At 42.3% G+C, this 21,879-nt stretch overlaps 1 protein-coding gene across 2 annotated transcripts in view; it reads right to left on the bottom strand.

Moving 5' to 3' along the window:
• acana (aggrecan a) overlaps positions 1-21,879 on the bottom strand; it is a 115,721-nt gene that overhangs the window by 36,909 nt on the left and 56,933 nt on the right. For both annotated transcript variants that reach the window (XM_072278109.1, XM_072278110.1), the window contains exons 8-12: positions 21,287-21,461; positions 16,611-16,738; positions 13,028-13,321; positions 10,116-10,487; positions 4,984-7,812 (exon numbers count right to left, since the gene is read on the bottom strand). In XM_072278109.1, the coding sequence (XP_072134210.1) occupies positions 4,984-7,812; positions 10,116-10,487; positions 13,028-13,321; positions 16,611-16,738; positions 21,287-21,461 (3,798 nt within the window). The remainder of the gene's footprint in view (positions 1-4,983; positions 7,813-10,115; positions 10,488-13,027; positions 13,322-16,610; positions 16,739-21,286; positions 21,462-21,879) is intronic.

Raw genomic sequence — 21,879 nt, 5'->3', positions numbered from 1 at the left:
AGAGGAATAATAAATCAGACATGATAGAATAGCAGTCCAGACTCGATGGGCCAAATGGCCTAACTCTGCTCCCATGTCTTATGGTCTTATGACAGCACTAGTACTTTTGTTTTAACCATGATGCAATGTCACAAGGCAGTTTATGGGATTATAATCAGTCAGAAGCATAGCTAGGGAATGGAGTTTTTGGAGGAACTGAGGGAAATTTGCTCCAGCCTTTCCAATATTTCATTAGAAGTAATCCCTTCCAATCCATAACAGGAGGTTGGACTCTTAAGCTGAGGTGGAGCAAAGAGTTGTGGAATCGCAGAGCATGTAAAGGAGCCTTTCAGTCCACTGAATCTGTGCTAACATTCAGGCATCCATTCGCAATGATTCTACGTTTTACTCCCCCATATTCCCATCAATTTCCCTCATCTATAAAACAATAAGACCATAAGTGATAGGAGCACAACTAGGCCATTTAGTCCAGCCAGTCTGCTCTGCCATTTCATCATGGCTGATCCATTTTCCCTTGCAACTTGATTCTCCTGCCTTCTCCCTGTAACCTTTCTTGCCCGGACTAATCAAGAACCTATCAACCTCTGCCTTGAATACACCAAATGACCTGGCCTCTACAGATGCCTTTGGCAATGGATTCCAAAGATTCATTACTCTCTGGCTAAAGAAATTCTGCCTCATCTCCGCTCTAAATGGTTGTCTCTTTATACTGAAGCTGTGCTCTCTAGTCCTAGACTTCCCCACCATAGGAAACATCCTCTCCACATTCATTCTATCTAGGCCTTTCAACATTTGATAGGTTTCAATGTGATACGACCATCATTCTTCTAAATTCCAGTGAGTACAGGCCCATCGCTGTCAAATGCTTCTAATACGATAACTCTTCCACCCACCTGCACACTAGGGCAACTTGCAGTGACCACATGTCTTTGGGATATGGGAGGAAGCCATGAGGCAGAAGCTCTACCAGTGTGCAGTGGGCTAAGAGTTAGGGAAGTCCGGAGATTGTCTCACAGTTGCTGACAAACATGCCAATTCACTCTCTCCCTGAAATAGAGTTGCCAAGTAGTTGGGAAGTTCTGGCTGGAACATCTTCATTGGAATATTCACTTGGAATTACTTCTAACCATGTATTTTGGAATTAGCAGGCAAAGTTATTGCATGGTATTAGGAAAGAAGAGCTGTCTGAGCCCACCAGTTCAATCAAAGTGGAGTGGAACCAATTCAGAGCAAGCTGCTCAGTTTAGTTACCAGTTGAATTTTGTAGAAGTATCTCATAGTTTTTATTATCAGAAACTTTAGTGAAAGTATATAAATATCTAATATAAAAAAACACCATTGATATCTGAATTTATCAAAACGAGGGGATGTAATTGGGGGAGATATATGATGCATTTCTTATGGAGGGCCAGCACAGACTTAATGCACCAAATGAATTAGAGTTGCTAATATCTTAGGAACATAAACTCAGAAGTAAACATGCTCTGCCATTCATTGTATCATGGCAGAACCCTGCTCCTCATAATGATCACCCAAAAGAAATGGATGTTACGTTAATGAAAATGATCTAAATTCAAGCAGTGTCGTTTCTTCGCAGCAGTGGGCCACATGCTTGTGAAAAATGTGTATGAATGCACATTACTTCTTTTAGTGTGATAATAGACGAAGGAGCTGGTGATAGACCTGAGGAGAGCTAAGGTACCGGTGACCCCTGTTTCCATCCAGGGGGTCAGTGTGGACATGGTAGAGGATTACAAATACCTGGGGATACGAATTGACAATAAACTGGACTGGTCAAAGAATACTGAGGCTGTCTACAAGAAGGGTCAGAGCCGTCTCTATTTCCTGAGGAGACTGAGGTCCTGTAACATCTGCTGGACGATGCTGAGGATGTTCTATGAGTCTGTGGTGGCCAGTGCTATCATGTTTGCTGTTGTGTGCTGGGGCAGCAGGCTGAGGGTAGCAGACACCAACAGAATCAACAAACTCATTCGTAACGCCAGTGATGTTGTGGGGATGGAACTGGACTCTCTCATGTTGGTGTCTGAAAAGAGCATACTGTCCAAGTTGCATGTCATCTTGGGTCAATGTCTTCCATCCACTACATAATGTACAGGGTGGGCACAGGAGTACTTTCAGCCAGAGACTCATTCCACCGAGATGCAGCACAGAGCGTCATAGGAAGTCATTCCTGCCTGTGGCCATCAAACTTTACAACTCCTTCCTTGGAGGGTCAGACACCTTGAGCCAATAGGCTGGTCCTGGACTTATTTCATAATTTACTGGCATAATTTACATACTACTATTTAACTATTTATGGTTCTATTACTATTTATTATTTATGGTGCAACTGTAATGAAAACCAATTTCCCCTGGGATCAATAAAGTATGACTATGACTATGACTATGAATAGATCCTTTTTGTTAATCAACAGTCGGATCTCCATGTGTTCAGTTTTGCTTAAGCCAATAGCAGTATATTTGGGCCTATTTTCAGTTAGGTCAGTTTTCACACAGTGAGTTCCTTCACAAGCAATGTCCATATAATCTGATATTTCAGATGCTGATATAGGAGTACATATAGAAATAAACAATGAATATACCGCTTACTTTGAGAAGCAGAGGGGTGGAATCTGTTACGTCTACTCAAGAGGGTAAGGAGGGCTATTGTATAAAATATCACCTGACACCTAGTATGTATGATAGTGCAGCAGTCCCTCAATGCTGGAGTGTCAACATGGATTGCATGTGACACAGCGTGGGACTTGATCTCACAACCTTCTGACTCAGTACTGCCCATTGGGCACTGCTAGGACAATCGATGTTTGACCAGGTAAAGATGGTTGACTTCTTTCCCTAATGGACATTAGTGAATCTGCTGAACAATTCCAACAAGAAGACAAATTTACATTTACAGACACTGTCTTCTTTACTTCCTTGCTTTCAAATCTGCATTCAAGTTCTCTAACTGAACTCAAGGTCTGAAAGAGAACAGAATTTGAATTTATATGTGGACTGCCCAATTATTAACCAGTTGGTCTATCTTGATTGGCGGAGGTTAGAAGTTACTTAATCATGGAAACTTGAGATGAATCAGGACATTGAATAATCCTTACATGTATGGGATAAATCTCATCTCTTCCTGACAGTGCAATCATAGGGGAAGGATTTTTGATAAAAGATTTGCTCTTTTAGAAACATCCTTTACAAAGTGTACAAAGATTATGCTAATTCCCTGGTAATTTATTGATGAATATTTTGAGAGAGAACATGGATGGGTTAGAAACATAGAAACATAGAAAATAGGTGCAGGAGTAGGCCATTCGGCCCTTCGAGCCTGCACCGCCATTTATTATGATCATGGCTGATCATCCAACTCAGAACACCACCCCAGCCTTCCCTCCATACCCCCTGACCCCCGTAGCCACAAGGGCCATATCTAACTCCCTCTTAAATATAGCCAATGAACTGGCCTCAACTGTTTCCTGTGGAATTCCACAGATTCACCACTCTCTGTGTGAAGAAGTTTTTCCTAATCTCAGTCCTAAAAGGCTTCCCCTCTATCCTCAAACTGTGACCCCTCGTTCTGGACTTCCCCAACATCGGAACACTGTCCTCTTAGCTTTAGGGTCTAGTCCTCATGTAACACACTAAGGTGGGATGGATGGACTGCTATCTTACAGTCCGTGGGTGATCAGAAGGTCTTGAACACTCCCATGGACCAACAATGGAAGCATTTTTACCTTGTTCTTAGTAGCTTTGTCAGCTTCTAGTTGTTAACAACATCTATTTTACAGATCATGTAACATTGCACCTCATCGAGAGCAGCCACTTCCCTTCAGGCATTCAGTTCTTGAACCAACCTATGCAACCCTAATCATTACTACAGCATAGCAGTACTATGACCACCTTGACAACTTTGCACTGCAATGGACTTTGTTATCTTTTATGCTACTTGTGTTTTTTCTTGTCTAATTTTGCATAATTTACTTTATGTCTTTTTGTGAGCATTGAACCTCCAATGCAATTTGGCTGTGATACTGCTGCAAGTAAGTCTTTCATTGCATCTGTGCATACATCTACTTGTGCGTTCTGTATGACAGTAAACTTGACTTTGACTTCCTCTATTCCCCACTCTGACCTTTCACTCCTTCCAACCTGCCTATTACTTCCCCCAGGGTCTTCTCCTCCTTCCCTTTCTCCTATGATCCACTGTCCTATCAGATTCTTTCTTCACCAGCCCTTGACTTTTCCCACATGCCTTTCCCCTTCCAGCTAGCCTCCTCCCACCCCCCATCCATCATTTTATTCTGGCATTTTTCCCCTTTCTTCTCAGTCCTGAAGAAGGATCTCATTCTGAAACGTTGACTGTTTACTCTTTTCCATTGATGCTGCCCGTCCTGCTGAGTTTCTCCAGCATTTTGTGTGTGTTGCTTTGGATTTCCAGCATCTATAGACTTTCTTGTGTGTGTGATTGACTTTGACTTTTGACTTTGAACAAAGACCCACCTTAAATATATATAATGGCAGTTAAACGAAACACATATTCACATGTAACAACCAGATCTGCCCCAGTTGAATACACAATTGTGTCAAACCTCAGAGGAACTGTGTTTTAGAGTGTTTTGAATAATAACCAGTACCAGAAGCATTATCAGTTCACCTGGGCTGGTTACTTATGCATTTTGTGCATTTTATGATGTGTTAAATGAGTTTCTAATAATCTAGGTTAAATACTGGTGAGAGCTTTGGTGACAACATTCTGGTGTTGCTGCATTTGGAATCATTGAGTTCAAGGAACTGAATGTCAGGATAGAAATAAAACCAATGCACTCATACCTGGCAACAATTTTGTCCTCGTAATCGGGACATACAGCACCAGGGAAAAGTAAGGTTAACTATTGACTATGGACGCTTTGTCGATCTTCCAGTCATTCTTAAAACAGCCCTGATGAAGAGAATATGAATCAAAATATTTAATACCTTCAGCTGGCAGAGGTTCAGTCACTACTTCGGGTGACACTTGAGGTGGAACTGTCGTGATGAGAGCTGGTGTGGCTGGAGTAACTTTCAGCATATCCATAGTCCTGGTAGGTTCTTGAACTGTTGTACTGTCTACTGGTATTGAAAGAACCTCATCCTTTTTATGCTGAGATTCTTCTGGTAATGAAACATCTGTAATACCAGGTGTTATAGGCAATGGCACCACAGGGGATTTGCTGGTAACTTCAGGAGATCCTAAAGGTTCTTCAATGTCTTCTGGTTCTTTACTTATGTCAATAATTCTGGATGCAATAATACTTCGGGAAACTTCAGCAGTCTCAGCACTGACCTCATGTGGTTTTCCATTGACTTCTGAACCCCTGCTTATAATTGGAATTGCAGATGGCTCCCCACTTATTTCAGGAATCCCAGACGGCTCCCCACTTATGTCTGGAATACCAGACGGCACCTCGGTTATTCTAGGAATCCCAGACGGCTCCCCACTTATGTCTGGAATACCAGAGGGCACTTCGGTTATTCCAGGAATCCCAGACGGCTCTCCACTTATGTCTGGAATACCAGATGGCACCTCGGTTATTCTAGGAATCCCAGATGGCTCCCCACTTATGTCTGGAATACCAGACAGCACCTCGGTTATTCTAGGAATCCCAGACGGCTTCCCACTTATGTCTGGAATACCAGAGGGCACTTCGGTTATTCCAGGAATCCCAGACGGCTCCCCACTTATGTCTGGAATACCAGACGGCACCTCGATTATTCTAGGAATCCCAGACGGCTCCCCACTTATGTCTGGAATACCAGACGGCACCTCGGTTATTCTAGGAATCCCAGACGGCTCTCCACTTATGTCTGGAATACCAGACGGCACCTCGGTTATTATAGGAATCCCAGACGGCTCTCCACTTATGTCTGGAATACCAGACGGCACTTCCGTTATTATAGGAATCCCAGACGGCTCTCCACTTATGTCTGGAATACCAGACGGCACTTCCGTTATTCTAGGAATCCCAGACGGCTCCCCACTTATGTCTGGAATACCAGACGGCACCTCGGTTATTATAGGAATCCCAGACGGCTCCCCACTTATATCTGGAATACCAGACGGCACCTCGGTTATTATAGGAATCCCAGACGGCTCTCCACTTATGTCTGGAATACCAGACGGCACCTCGGTTATTATAGGAATCCCAGACGGCTCTCCACTTATGTCTGGAATACCAGACGGCACCTCGGTTATTATAGGAATGCCAGACGGCTCCCCACTTATGTCTGGAATACCAGACGGCACCTCGGTTATTCTAGGAATCCCAGACGGCTCCCCACTTATGTCTGGAATACCAGACGGTACCTCGGTTATTATAGGAATCCCAGACGGCTCTCCACTTATGTCTGGAATACCAGATGGCACCTCAGTTATTATAGGAATCCCAGACGGTTCCCCACTTATGTCTGGAATACCAGATGGCACCTCAATTATTTCAGGGATCCCAGATGGCTCCCCACTAACATCTGGAATTCCAGATGGCTCTTCAATTATTTCAGGAATCCCAGAAGGCTCCCCACTATCATCTGGGATTCCAGACGGCACCTCAGTTATTTCTGGAATCCCAGAAGGCTCCCCACTAATATCTGGGATTCCAGACGGTACCTCAATTATTTCTGGAATCCCAGAAGGCTCCCCACTTATGTCCAGAATCCCTGAAGGCTCCCCACTAACATCAGGAATCTTTGAAATATGTTCCTCAATAGGCCCTTTCCCAACTTCAGAAAGTTCAGTCGCTATTGTTGGATATTCCCGCTCTTCTGAAGGTAGCAAGATTACCTGGATTCCAGAAGGTTCCCCACTTACATCAGATATCCCAGAAGGTTCCCCACTTATTTCAGGTATTCCAGAAGGTTCTCCACTAATATCAGGTATTCCAGAGAGTTCTCCACTAATGTCAGGTATTCCAGTTGGTTCCCCACTAATTTCGGGAATTTCAGGTTCGCCATTAATATCTGGTAATCCAGAAGGCTCTCCGCTAATAACAGGAATTCCAGGTTCCCCACTAATATCGGGTATTCCAGAAGGTTCTCCACTAATATCAGGTATTCCAGTAGGTTCCCCACTTATTTTAGGTATTCCATAAGGTTCTCCACTAATATCTGGTATTCCAGAAGGTTCACCACTAATATCTGGTATTCCAGAAGGTTCTCCGCTAATATCAGGTATTCCAGAAGGTTCTCCACTGATGTCAGGTATTTCAGAAGGTTCCCCACTAATATCAGGTATTCCAGAAGGTTCTCCACTGATGTCAGGTATTCCAGAAGGTTCCCCACTAATATCTGGTATTCCAGAAGGTTCTCTGCTTATATCAGGTATTCCAGATGGTTCTCCACTGATGTCAGGTATTCCAGAGGGTTCCCCACTAATATCAGGTATTCCAGTAGGTTCACCACTAATATCGGGTAATCCAGAAGGTTCCCCACTTACATCAGGTATTCCAGAAGGTTCCCCACTTATATCAGGAATTCCAGAAGGTTTTCTACTAATATCTGGTAATCCAGAGGGTTCTCCATTTATATCAGGAAATCCAGAAGGTTCTCCGCTAATATCTGGTAATCCAGAAGGTTCTCCACTAATATCTGGTAATCCAGAAGGTTCTCCACTAATATCGGGTAATCCAGAAGGTTCTCCACTTATATCGGGTATTCCAGAGGGTTCTCCACTAACATCTGGTATTCCAGAAGGTTCTCCACTAATATCTGGTATTCCAGAAGGTTCCCCACTCACTTCAACTTCTGGCACAGGTGTTATGTCAGCAGATCCTGAAAGAAAACATAAAAGGGAACTTAGAGACAGTGTACAGTATGCAGTTTTTATTTAGACAGCGCTTTGGGCCCTCTTGCCTCTGAACATTCTCTCTTGCCATAGATCCCACATCCTGTATCCCTCTGTTATTTCAAAATGAGAAACGCTTGAACAGAGTTTGCAGAACTTATAATGCACCATTCCTGGACCATGTGTCTGGCTCCATGCTCTCCGCGAAACTATCAGAGAGCTGAGGAAAACATAGGAGAATGAAGAATAAGGCATGTGTGAATGTTTTGGCAACACTCATGTTTCGAGGCTGCTTGACCTGCCGGAGGAACTCAGATGGTCAATCATCATTGATGGAGGGCAATGAACAGCTGACGAGATCATTGCTCCAACCACGTGGTTGATCTTCCATTGTCAGCTGCTGTTGAGCCAAAATATTCAATGAAGCCTGGGCAACAATTCATTGGCAAGTTATAGAACTATGCAGTATAATTTCTATACTGCTCTCAACGGTAAAGCTGAATAGTATGGGAACAAGTCCTTTGGCCCAACACATCCATGTCAACCAAGATATCTAGCCAAGCCAGTCCCATTTTTGCCCATATCTTTTGAAACCTGCAGCAGCCTGGAAGATGTGCACCTTCATGGTGTGGTCCTGTGGGTGACCCACTTTGACGCTGATATTCCTAATTGAAAGGTCGTAGGAGACTGATACATTGGGACAGCAGGCAGTGTGCCCTGCTGTCGGAAGATGGCCCCTATACTCGACTGACCCTCTCTCGTTTGATGGTGAGTGAGAGCCTGTCGGCCCTCGAGCTGGTGGGGGAGGGGGGCCCCGGAGAAGTGACGCGGAACAGCAAGCTCTCACTGTTGCAGGAGCAAACTCGCTCCTCTTTCTCCCTCACTGGTGAGAAAGAGCCTATCCGAGATACCGAAGCGCTGGGTTATGGACTGTAGTTTTTGATGGACTCTAGTTCAAGATCACGTTGGGGGCCTTTGGCTATTGCTTGCCTGGTTGGAGGGGACTTCAGTGTTTCTACCATTGCAAGTGGTGGGAGGGAGAGGGTGAGGGTCGACGATTCTGCTGCTGCTTGTATGTGGGAGGGCAGTGAGGAGCCTTGGGGCTGAAATACTCCTCTCATTTATTCTCTGGGTTTTTGATTCATGGACGTCTGTGAAGAGTAAGAATTTCAGGTTGTGTACTGTATACATTCTCTGAAATGAAATTGAACCTCTGAACCTTTCTTATTCATTTGTCTGTACTACTGTCTTTTAAAATTTGTTATTCTATTTTATCATATTTTCTTATGACAAAGAAAGCTATTCAGCCCATTGAATCTATGCCAGCTCTCAGATCGTCTCTCTCACTTCCCCACTTCTATCTCACATGTGTCCATCAAATTCCACCGCCCCCCCCCCAGATTTCTGTATCGCCTGCCTACAGTAGGAGTAATTTACAACAGCCCAATAGTGCAAAAAGCTACACTACTGTAAACTGAGAGGAAACTGGAGCAGAAGGGAGAAATACAAACACAACTGCAATAGTGTGAAGGCACTACACAGGCAGTACCAAGGCTGGGACTGAACCTGTGTCACCGCAAGCCCAAAGTCAAGCCCAATCACCCAATCATTTGTCTCCCAGTGTAACACAAGGTTCTCTCTCAGTACCATAACTTGCCAATCATTGTAAATTATCTGAGGGAAGGAGGTGATTTAACCCACTATATCCATGCTAACTGCATGGGGTGGTATGGTAGTGCAGTGGTTAGCACAACGCTTCACAGTACAGGTGACCCAGGTTCAATTCCCACTGTGGCCTGTAAAGAGCTTTGTACGTTCTCCCTGTGGATTTCGGGAGTTGCTGAGTGGTGTGAAGGGCCCACTGCACACTGTTTCTCAATGAATAAATAACAAATTGATTATGTTAATCTGTTTCTTGGCCCATAGATTAGAACATGCCAAATACTCATCTTAAACATGATGAGTTTCAGATGCCCACCTTCAGTGAGTAGAAAGACACATCTCCCTTCGCCCATTACCTTAGATCTGTTCCCCAGTGATACAGTCCTCTCTGTTATAAAAATAGGTCTATCCTGTTAAAACTGTGAATGTCTTCAATGATTTCCCAATCACATTTCTCTCCAGTTATTAACATAATACCACTTAGCATCTTTAGAAATGAAGGGATAAATTTATAAATATATAATTTGCAGGTTTTTAATGGGAGAAAGTTCAGTTGCTCTAATATTTGGTTGCTTGGCAGTCAGTGTCAGTCAGTAACAGTTTCCTGCCTTCTTGTCAACAAACTCACCAGGCTCTACTGTAGGTGTTGCAGTTGCCAAGAGTTCCTTATCCTCTTCGGTTATGGGATATAGATCTGGGATGGATTCAGTGGTGGCCTCAGAAATTTGGGATACAGTAGGTAATTCAGGAGGTAGTATCTCCACCCGAGGCACCATCTGGGTTGCTATGGTCTCTTCAATCACACCGATTGTGATGGTGGGTTGCTCAGTAGTCTCCTTGACAAATACATCGGTTTTGCCTAGCTCGGCTTCCTCTGGCCTCACAGTCCTGGCTATTTCGAGCTCTACCACAGGAGTCTGTGTGACTTCACTCACTGGGATCACAGGTACTGTCAGCTTCTCGACCTCGGGCCTCTTCGTCACCACGGGAGTTATGGCATCTGAAACATATTAAAAAAAGCAACAAAATCATTTTATTCTGAAGATTCACTTAAAATATTACTGTAAAGTAAAAGCTCTTGCCAGTGAGAAAATGCCAAAAAGTATAATGGAAACCTTCCAAGGTGATTTCCCAATCTCACACTTCAACATCCTGTAATGGGTGACAAAATTGCTTACACCTTTCCTGGGATGCTTCTGCTAATTCTGTACCAACATTATGGGAGAAGAAGAGGAAGAACCTTGGGAGAAGTTGCTGTCGATCATAGCTGGTCACTAACCACAGTTAACTACTGCCTCTCAGTTTATGCCCTTGCTTCCTTTCAGCTTTTGAATCTTTAGGTCCATGGCCTACATCTCTCACAAGGCTTCACAATTCAGATAAAGCCTTTTCATGCTGTTTTTAATCTTTTTGAGTGAGAAATCAGGAATGATGTACATAGATGTGTTCTCTCTGTTCAAGAGAGGATATACTTACATTGGAGAAACTTGACAAGGTTTACTAGGCTGATTGCTGAGATAAACTTGTTATATGAAGAATGGTTGAACAAACGTGTACATATTGGATTTTAAAAACTGAAAAGTCATCTCCTTGAGTCTTTTAAAATTATAATGCCTAAAATAATAATACTTCATTATTCATCTTTTACCTTGTTATTTATCTTTCGCACTATTTAGTAATTTTTGTGTCTTGCACTGTACTGCTGCCCCGAAACAAGGAATTTCATGACATATGTCAGTGATAGCAATGGAGGAATTCTGTCAGAGGGACATGAATTTTCGGAATCCTCTACACAATAAGCTGTAGTGACTGAGTAATTGAACATCATGGATTTTCGGACTGTTGGGAATTCAACAGACACTTGGGAACAAGGCAGAAAAGTGCAGGCAAAGCCAAGGCCTGCAATCTTATTCAATGGCAGAGTAAGTCTGAGGAGCTACGTGGATTACTTAGCTCCCAATTACTCTGTTCATGTGTTTTGTTTATTACTATCATGTTGAATACCTGAGTTATATGAGCATTTTTTTTACCAGCATCATAGATTCCTTATGCATCATAGATAGTCTCCTTCAGTGACAGTATATAAATTTATAATAGACTACCAATATATATTTTTACTTATGGCACGGTCATGTAGTGTTAGCACAATGCTTTACAGTACCAGTGACCGGGGTTCAATTCCAACCACTGCTTGTAAGGAGTGTGTACGTTCTCCCCGTGACTGCGTGGGATTCCTCCGGGTGCTCTGATTTGCTCCCACAGTCCAAAGACGTACTGTTTGGTAGGTTAATTAGTCATTGTAAGTTATCCCGTGATTAGGTGAGGGAGATGACTAGGCTGTGTGGCTCGAAGGGCTGGAAGGGCATATTCAGTGCTGAATCTCAATAAACAAATAAATAAACAATTCCAAATAAACTGTGTCTTTCAGAGACAGGATACAAACTTATGATAGAATACCAGTAGACGTTCTTTCCTAAAGTTTATCCTACTGCTTTATATTTGATAATTGATGCAGGCTACACTCATATATAAAACGTGTCGATGAGGATAAACTTTCGCAAAGAACGTATTTTGGTGGTCTATTATGAATTTGTATACTTTAGCTGAAGGAAACATTAATGATAAGTCAAAGAAACATTCTTTCAAGGTGTAGACTGCTTTACCAGTGTAATAAGTATATTGACTATATTAATTTTAATTGTATTTGAAGCTTAAACAAATTTTCTTTCCTTTTTAATGATTTTTATAGCACTAATAAAAATACTTCAGGATCTTAGGCTCACAACCTTAGTGTCAGTCTCGCTCAGATGCTAACATAACATGGGATAGAAAGGGAGCTAAATTTGTTCCTACATTTCTCAGAAAATTGTTACCGGGCATTAGTCCTGAGGATCAGATTCTTGTGTAAAGCAGACTGTACAATATTCCAGTAACAAGCAACATATACTCAACTAAGGGTATTCTTCACAGTTGTGTAGTCTAGGTCTGACCTCTGAAGACAGCTATACCAGTTTGATTGTGACATTTTGCCATTTTCACACCAAGCATCCTTGTAGAGCCATTTTGCAATTTATGGTTTGTCTTTTAGGAATACATCATCATCATCATCAGGTGCCATGCCCAGCTTGAGCTTTGACTGCCATGGCCCACACACTCCTGTTTCGGGTCAAGTGGATCAATTTAGGAATACATGCAGACTGAATAAATTCTGTATCAGCTCCATTGGAGATGAGTCTTCGCTAAATGGTAAACAGTCTACGAGAGGAACTCAGAGGATCAAGTAGCATCTGTGGGGGAATTGATTTGGGTTGAAAAGCTGCATCAGTCCTGAAGCAGAGTTTTGGCCCGAAACTCAGACAATTCCTTTCCCCTCCACAGATGCTGCTTGGCTTGCTGAGTTCCTCGAGCAGACTGTTTGGAGTTCCAGATTCCAGCATCTGCAGTTTCTTGTGTCTTTGTTCATTTTTTACTGCCCCAATCCCACAACTGTTTCATCTTCCACAAGCTTGGGAAATGGAAAGGCATTTCCTTCCTACATACCTCTAAAGCAGTAGACATCGTAGTGTGACTGTGGGTCAGGGTATCCGGTCTGATCCAGGTTCAGGTACACCGTTCTCACTCCAGCTTGCCCAGTGCCGCAGTATGGTCTCGGAGTTTGGATAGGGTATCTAACACTGCCGTCTGACAGCCACCCTGCTCGGCACCTGTCCATGCCCTGTTTCCACGCCGCGTACAGCTGGCCAGTGCTGGCTATCTTCGCGTTATGGCTGAGACAGTAGTCAACTGCTTCGTCGTAAGTGAATCCATCTGCCACAGTGGCGTGGAATACCTTCCCTATGAAAAGCCGGCAGAACGACACAAACTTAATGATAGAAACATAGAAACATAGAAAATAGGTGCAGGAGTAGGCCATTCGGCCCTTCGAGCCTGCACCGCCATTCAGTATGCCATTGTTTTGCATCAAGACTCATTTTAACTTTTGAATATGTAGCATAATTTTGGAAATAGCATCCACAAAATTTTCAAGAGCTTTTAAAAATTTTAATGGACAGGTTATATGGTGGTATCATCCTTTACTTTAATAAAGTATAATTTTTTTTTATCATTGTCATGACATTTAACCAACTTATTAGCATAGAGATTATTATTTAGGACCTCTGGAATAATACTGTTTTGGCACCTTAGTACAATCTGTCTATTCACTGTTAGAAGGCTTTATTGTACACTTCAAGTCAGGTGAGGTCTTATGTGCCTACCACCCTACAGCTTCAGTGCTCTATAGGGTCATAAAGCCATAGAGCACTACAGCACTAAAACAGGCACTTCAGATCACCTAATCCACACAGAACTGTTTTTCTGTCTAATTCCATTGGCCCAAACCTGGAACATAGTTCACCATACCCCTCCCATCGTTGTATTTATCCAAACTTCTCTTGAATGTTGCGATTGAACCCGCATCCACCACTTCCGCTGGTAGCTTGTTCCACACTCGCACCACTCGCTGAAGAAATTCCCCCTCAGGTTCCCCTTAAATATTTCGCCTCTTACCCTTAACCTATGACCTCCAGCTGTAGTCTTACCCAATCTCAGTACAAAAAGCCTGTTTGCATTTACCCTGTCTGTACCCCCTCATAATTTTGTACATCTCTATCAAATCTCCCTTCATTCTCCTCTGCTCCATGGAAATAAAATCCTAACCTATTCAACCTTTTCCTATAACTCAGGTCCTAAGTTCATGCCAACATCTATGGTAACCATTAAAAAACAAATTAGTTTGTTATAGGATTGGTGGATGGTCCCCTTACATAAGATTTAGCTGTGCCTCTTTGATGCTGAGGAGAATAATTTTATCCTTCATTTCTTGAGAGGAAATATATCTGCTTAATATAAAATATTACACCTGTCAACCTTCTCGTTATTGGCCTCAAGTTTATTCTGTAACCATTTTCCTGTTTCTAGTTCCTTATTGTTGCTGGGTCAAAATTCTAGGAGTCTCTTCCTAACAACATTACACATTCTTAATAACACATTAACAGCATTAGTGCCTCTACTTCCTCAGGAATCCGTGGAGATTCGGCATGTCATTAAAAATCTTGGCAAACTCCAATCAATGCGTGGTGGAAAGTGTGCTGACTGGCTGCATTATGGCCTGGTATGGGAACACCAATGCCTTCGAGCAGAAAATCCTGTTAAAGGTAATGGATTTTGTCCCAGTACATCATGGGTAAAACCCTCCCAACCATCGAGCACATCTACATGAAACATTGCCATAGGAAAGCAGCATCTATCATCAAAAATCCTCACCACCCAGGCCACGCTCTTTTCTTGCTGCTGCCATTGAGTAGAAGGTACAAGTGCCTCAGGATCTGCACACCAGGTTCAAGAACAGATACTACCCCTCAATTATCAGGCTTTTGAACAAAGGGGATAACTGCACTTATTTAAGGACCATTATTTCATGCTCATTATTTATTGCTGTTTTTTAATATCTGAATTTGCACAGTTTGTTCTACATTGACCCTGTTTACAATTACTGTTCTATAGATTTGCAAAGTATGCCCGCAGAAAAAGAATCTCAGGGTTGTATGTGGTGACATGTATGGACTCGGATATTACATTTTACTTTGACTTTGACTTTGAGGTGTATACCCCACACCTCAAGGACCACAGTGGTTCAAGAAGGCAGATCACCACCACCTTCTCAAAGGCAACTTGGAATGAGTAACTAAGTGCTGGCTGATCCCACGTCCCTTAAATGAATATACAGGTGGCGGGGTGGAGATACATCTCTACCGAAAGAGATATAAAGTACTCCTTCCCTCTACTAGCCTGCAGGTCAGCTTTGGGAAAGGTGTGGCACCTGCTTAACCCTGTGGTTAGGGTCACCTGAAGCCATGGGAGCAGGTGGTGGATGGTCATATGAGCAACTGGTGCATATCACAAGTCCTGGTTATGCAACCACTGACATCATGTAGACCATCTCTGAAGAGTATTAATAATGGCTGGGGTCACCCATCTTGTGAAGACACTGCCCAGAAGAAGGAATTGACAAATAAGCTCTGTAGGAAAATTTGCCAAGAACAATCTTGGTCATGGAAAGACCATGATTGCCTATGTCATATGACATGTCACATAATGAACAAATGAAAATAGTTAAATGAAGATGAAAATGATAAAGAATGTAATGAACTGAAAATCCTACATAAAGTAGTGGATCTGGGCGAGTCCATCATGGGTAAAGCCCTCCCCATCATTGAGCACATCTACACGAAGCAGGAAAGCAGCATCCATCAGCAGGGACCCCCACTCACTGCTGTCATCAGGAAGAAGGTACAGTAGCCTCAGGACTCACATCACCAGGTTCAGGAACAGTTATTACCCCTCAGCCATCACATTCTTGAACCAAAGGAGATAACTTCACTGAATTTCACTTGCCCCATCATTGAAATGTTTCCACAACCCAAGGACTCACTTTTAATGGCTTCTTATCTCATGTTCCTGATATATTGCTTATCTATCTATCTATTTATTATTCTTATTTTTTTCTTTTTGTCTCTGCGCAGTGTGTTAAGTTTTGCACATCGGTTGAATGCCCGAGATGGCGCAGCTTTCCATTGGTTCTATGATGGTTGTTATTCTATTATGGATCTATTGAGTTTGTCTACAAGAAGATTAATCTCAGGATTATACATAGTGACGTTTATGTATTCTGATAATAAATTTACTTTGAACCTTGAAGGCATTGCAACAAACTTGAATTTTTCACAATTGTTGAAATGAATTCTAAATATTTTATGGCAATAATTTTGGCATCCACACATCATTTACTGTCTCTTACACTTCTTCTATAGGTCTGCAAACCATGAAATTCAAAGTACTTATACTTCAAACTTGTATCTATAACCTCTATAGTAAGCTTGGGGTCACCCAACCTATATTTCTCAATATACCACATCTCACATAAGCTGCCTGATTTGCTGAGTGTTTCTAACAGTTTTTGTTCTTAACTTATAATTTCTGGCATCTGGAATCTCTGCTTTTACCTCTTATGTTGGGGGGGGGTGATTAATTGGATGATTAAGGGGTTGGGACTACGGTTCCCAGGTAAATCTGCATACTGTACCGTTTAGAGCTTCAATGTAGCAGTAGACATCATAAGTTTCTTCAGGACTGCGAACACCATAACTCCTTACTCCTGGAAAGCCACCCTTGTCACCAAAGCAGCGATCGCGAGGGTCAGCCATTGGGTACCTAAGAATAAGGGGTTTGAGATAAGGAAACTTTACAAATTTATCCCCTAAGTAATAACAATTCTGTGGACAAAGAAAGAACAGCAAGACCAATTAGTAGGCAACTTGGATAACTTACTTCAGGGGATCTTTTGATTGAGAACATTATGGCATGAAAGTGGTCAAAGCTCGGAGGAAGGTGAGTGGGGGAAGTGTGAGAAATTGGAAATTGCTTTATATTTATTTCTGTGCTGTCAGTTTTGTTTCATTTAAAAAGCAAAAATCTACATTTTTTCGCTCTACTATGCCACTGGTATTGTAGAAATGCGGACTGCAACAACTTAAGGTGGAAGATCATGACTGTCTTTAGGAATAGGCAATAAATGCTGGTTTGCCAGTATTATGCATGTCTTGTAACAAGATAGGAGAGGGCAACCCAGTATAGATGGGAAGGCCCATTGTAGCCAGGCCAAAGTGAAGGGCACAATTATTGGCAAAGTCTTTTTCTGTTCTACAATGTTTTAGATGCCTATTAAGACTGGTAATCTGTGAGGTTTCAGAAGAATGTAGTTACATTTAGATCTCTGACTTCTACCTGACACATTGCTGGGATATCATGTCAATGATACAGGGTGAGTGCAGTGCTAATAGGTGCTCCTGAGGTGCTGGGGGTGTTGTTAGGGACTACTTAAGTCTCTGTGCCCTAGTTGTAAAGGCTTATGCCAGGGAGGAAAGGATCCAGATGTCATGGTAAAGAAGATGTATAAAACTGTAGGCATGCAGAGACAATTTTAGCTTGAGAGAAGAAGTTCCTCATTCACTAAGCCTCTTTTATAAGAAGATATCCATCTGTAGTTTAGAGTCAAGTTCGTTTGTTCTTTATGAAGTATTATCACTCAGGCAATGTACAAAACATGCCACCAAATTTGTGCAGAATAACTACTTGTAGGACTGATAATAGCCAGATAATTTTTTATTTCAATGACTTTGGTTGAGATATAAATATATACCAGGATATGGAGATAACTCCCATGATGCTTTACAGAATATTGGATGGAATAGTTGAGAGATCAGAAGAGAAATTCTCATCTGAAAGGTCCTCACTCTGAAGGGGCTCTGTTGTAGGACGTTAACTCTCCAAACCATTTCCAAAGCACCAAACCAGAAGTGGAATCAGGAAGTTTTCTTTACACGTAAAAGAAAGTAAGTAAAAATGAAACAAAATCTGATCACCAGGAAGCCTAGAGCCTACATTTTTGTTCAATATTAAGGTCATGTAGCTAAGGTTCTGAGTTGGATGATCAGCCATGATCATACTGAATGGCAGTGCAGGCTCGAAGGGCCGAATGGCCTACTCCTGCACCTATTTTCTATGTTTCTGTGTTTCTATGAAATTGATGCCAAGATTAGCCATGATCTAAGTAAGTGGCTAACTAGCTATGAGGGGCTGAATGGCCTCTAACTTTGATTGATTTATATTACATTAAAAATTGTAAATACTGATTTGCAGTTTAAGGTAGTCCCAGCCCATGGAATATCATCACTGTTAGTTGAAATATAGTTATTAATAAATTTATGTTAATTTATGACAATTCATGTTAGTTTATTAATTTATGTTGATACATGTTTGTCATGTTTGCAGTGCCACTGCTGCAAAAAAGCAAATTTCTATGGCATTTATACCATGTGCATGTATGCCTACGACAGCAATAAATTGTCACGTAACAAGCTTCAAGTCAGTGATAATCAGAATCCGAAGCAGGTTTAATATCATTGGCATATGTCATGAAATTTGTTAATTTAGCGGCAGCAATACAAAGCAATACATGATAATACAGAAATATAAATAAATAAATCAATTACAGTATATATATGTATATTAATTAGTTAAATAAAACAGTGCAAAAAGAGAAATAAGAAAAAAAAGTGAGGTAATGTTCACAGGTTCAATGTCCATTTAGGAATCAGATAGCAGAGGGGAAGAAGCTGTTCCTGAAACGCTGAGTGTGTGCCTTCAGGTTTCTGTACCTCCTTCCTGACTGTTACAATGAGACGAGGGCATGTCCTGTGTGATGGGGCTCCTTAATAATGGACGCCACTTTTCTGAGGAACCACTCCTTGAAGATGTCTTGGATACTACAGAGACTAGTACCCATGATGGGGCTGACTAATTTTACAACTTTTACTGAGAGAACTGAGTCTGAACTTGAATATATCACATGATTACATAGCCACTGGGGCCAGGATTTCTAGTTTACAAAATACATGATCCATAGAATTAAGAAATGGGAAGCTTTGAAGCGAGAGTGACATAGTTAATTCAGAAACAAAGGTTCTGAACTTAAAGAGGGCTAACTTTGAAGGTATGAGACGTGAATTAGCTAAGATAGACTGGCAAATGACACTTAAAGGATTGACGGTGGATATGCAATGGCAAGCACTTAAAGGTTGCATGGATGAACTACAACAATTGTTCATCTCAGTTTGGCAAAAGAATAAATCAAGGAAGGTAGTGCACCCGTGGCTGACAAGAGAAATTAGGGATAGTATCAATTCCAAAGAAGAAGCATACAAATTAGCCAGAGAAAGTGGCTCACCTGAGGACTGGGAGAAATTCAGAGTTCAGCAGAGGAGGACAAAGGACTTAATTAGGAAGGGGAAAAAAGATTATGAGAGAAAACTGGCAGGAAACATAAAAACGGACTGTAAAAGCTTTTATAGATATGTAAAAAGGAAAAGACTGGTAAAGACAAATGTAGGTCCCCTGCAGACAGAAACAGGTGAATTGATTATGGGGAGCAAGGACATGGCAGACCAATTGAATAATTACTTTGGTTCTGTCTTCACTAAGGAGGACATAAATAATCTTCCAGAAATAGTAGGGGACAGAGGGTCCAGTGAGATGGAGGAACTGAGCGAAATACATGTTAGTAGGGAAGTGGTGTTAGGTAAATTGAAGGGATTGAAGGTAGATAAATCCCCAGGGCCAGATGGTCTGCATCCCAGGGTGCTTAAGGAAGTAGCCCAAGAAATAGTGGATGCATTAGTGATAATTTTTTCAAAACTCGTTAGATTCTGGACTAGTTCCTGAGGATTGGAGGGTTGCTAATGTAACTCCACTTTTTAAAAAAGGAGGGAGAGAGAAACCGGGGAATTATAGACCGGTTAGCCTAATGTCGGTGGTGGGGAAACTGCTGGAGTCAATTATCAAGGATGTGATAACAGCACATTTGGAAAGCGGTGAAGTGATTGGACAAAGTCAGCATGGATTTGTGAAAGGAAAATCATGTCTGATGAATCTCATAGAATTTTTTGAGGATGTAACTAGTAGAGTGGATAGGGGAGAACCAGTGGATGTGGTATATTTGGATTTTCAGAAGGCTTTTGACAAGGTCCCACACAGGAGATTAGTGTGCAAACTTAAAGCACACGGTATTGGGGGTAAGGTATTGGTGTGGGTGGAGAGTTGGTTAGCAGACAGGAAGCAAAGTGTGGGAATAAACGGGACCTTTTCAGAATGGCAGGCGGTGACTAGTGGGGTACCGCAAGTCTCAGTGCTGGGACCCCAGTTGTTTACAATATATATTAATGACTTGGATGAGGGAATTAAATGCAGCATCTCCAAGTTTGCGGATGACACGAAGCTGGGTGGCAGTGTTAGCTGTGAGGAGGATGCTAAGAGGATGCAGGGTGACTTGGATAGGTTGGGTGAGTGGGCAAATTCATGGCAGATGCAATTTAATGTGGATAAATGTGAAGTTATCCACTTTGGTGGCAAAAACAGATTATTATCTGAATGGTGGCCGATTAGGAAAAAGGGAGGTGCAACGAGACCTGGGTGTCATTATACACCAGTCATTGAAAGTGGGCATGCAGGTACAGCAGGCGGTGAAAAAGGCGAATGGTATGCTGGCATTTATAGCGAGAGGATTCGAGTACAGGAGCAGGGAGGTACTACTGCAGTTGTACAAGGCCTTGGTGAGACCACATCTGGAGTATTGTGTGCAGTTTTGGTCGCCTAATCTGAGGAAAGACATCCTTGCCATAGAGGGAGTACAAAGAAGGTTCACCAGATTGATTCCTGGGATGGCAGGACTTTCATATGAAGAAAGACTGGATGAACTGGGCTTGTACTCGTTGGAATTTAGAAGATTGAGGGGGGATCTGATTGAAACGTATAAGATCCTAAAGGGATTGGACAGGCTAGATGCAGGAAGATTGTTCCCGATGTTGGGGAAGTCCAGAAAGAGGGGCCAGAGTTTGAGGATAGTGGGGAAGCCTTTTAGGACCGAGATTAGGAAAAACTTCTTCACACAGAGAGTGGTGAATCTGTGGAATTCTCTGCCACAGGAAACAGTTGAGGCCAGTTCATTGGCTATATTTAAGAGGGAGTTAGATATGGCCCTTGTGGCTGTAGGGGTCAGGGGTTATGGAGGGAAGGCTGGGGCGGGGTTCTGAGTTGGATGATCAGCCATGATCATAATAAATGGTGGTGCAGGCTTGAAGGGCCGAATGGCCTACTCCTGCACCTATTTTCTATGTTTCTATGTTTCTATGTTTCTATGTTTACCTGACAGTCTGGTCGGAAAGCCAGCCTGCATCACACTGGTTGTATCCTTTCTCATAGGCTGCCTGCAGCTGCTCTGGAGTGGCAATATAGGCATTGTTTTCCAAGCAGGCTAGCTGGGCCTGGGTGAAGTTAAAGCTGTACCTACTTGAAATGGCACGGTAATGGAAAACAATCCCTGTTAAAGAAACAGATAAACAGGCAATTGAGCTGAGCCGTATTAAGTTCAAGGTCAAATTTATTGTCATTCAACATGTATACCTTCAAATCAAACAATGTGTTTCCAGACCAAGGTGCAGAAAACAGTACGTTTACCTCACACACAAAACATAAATCGTGAACACGACACAGCACATCACACAAACCAATCTTCCGTCCTTGGACTCACTTTACACCGCACACTGTCGGAACAGTGCTACCAGGATAATCAAGGACACGACCCACCCAGCCAACACACTTTTTGTCCCTCTTCCCTCTGAGAGAAGGCTCAGGAGCTTGAAGTCTCGTACGGCCAGGTTAGGGAACAGCTTCTTTCCAACTGTGATAAAACTGCTGAATGGATCCTGACCCGGATCTGGGCCGTATCTTCCAAATAT

Source organism: Mobula birostris, chromosome 14, assembly GCF_030028105.1.
Source record: "Mobula birostris isolate sMobBir1 chromosome 14, sMobBir1.hap1, whole genome shotgun sequence".
NCBI classification, from domain to species: Eukaryota; Metazoa; Chordata; class Chondrichthyes; order Myliobatiformes; family Myliobatidae; genus Mobula; species Mobula birostris.
This window is presented reverse-complemented; position numbering and strand designations above follow the sequence as displayed.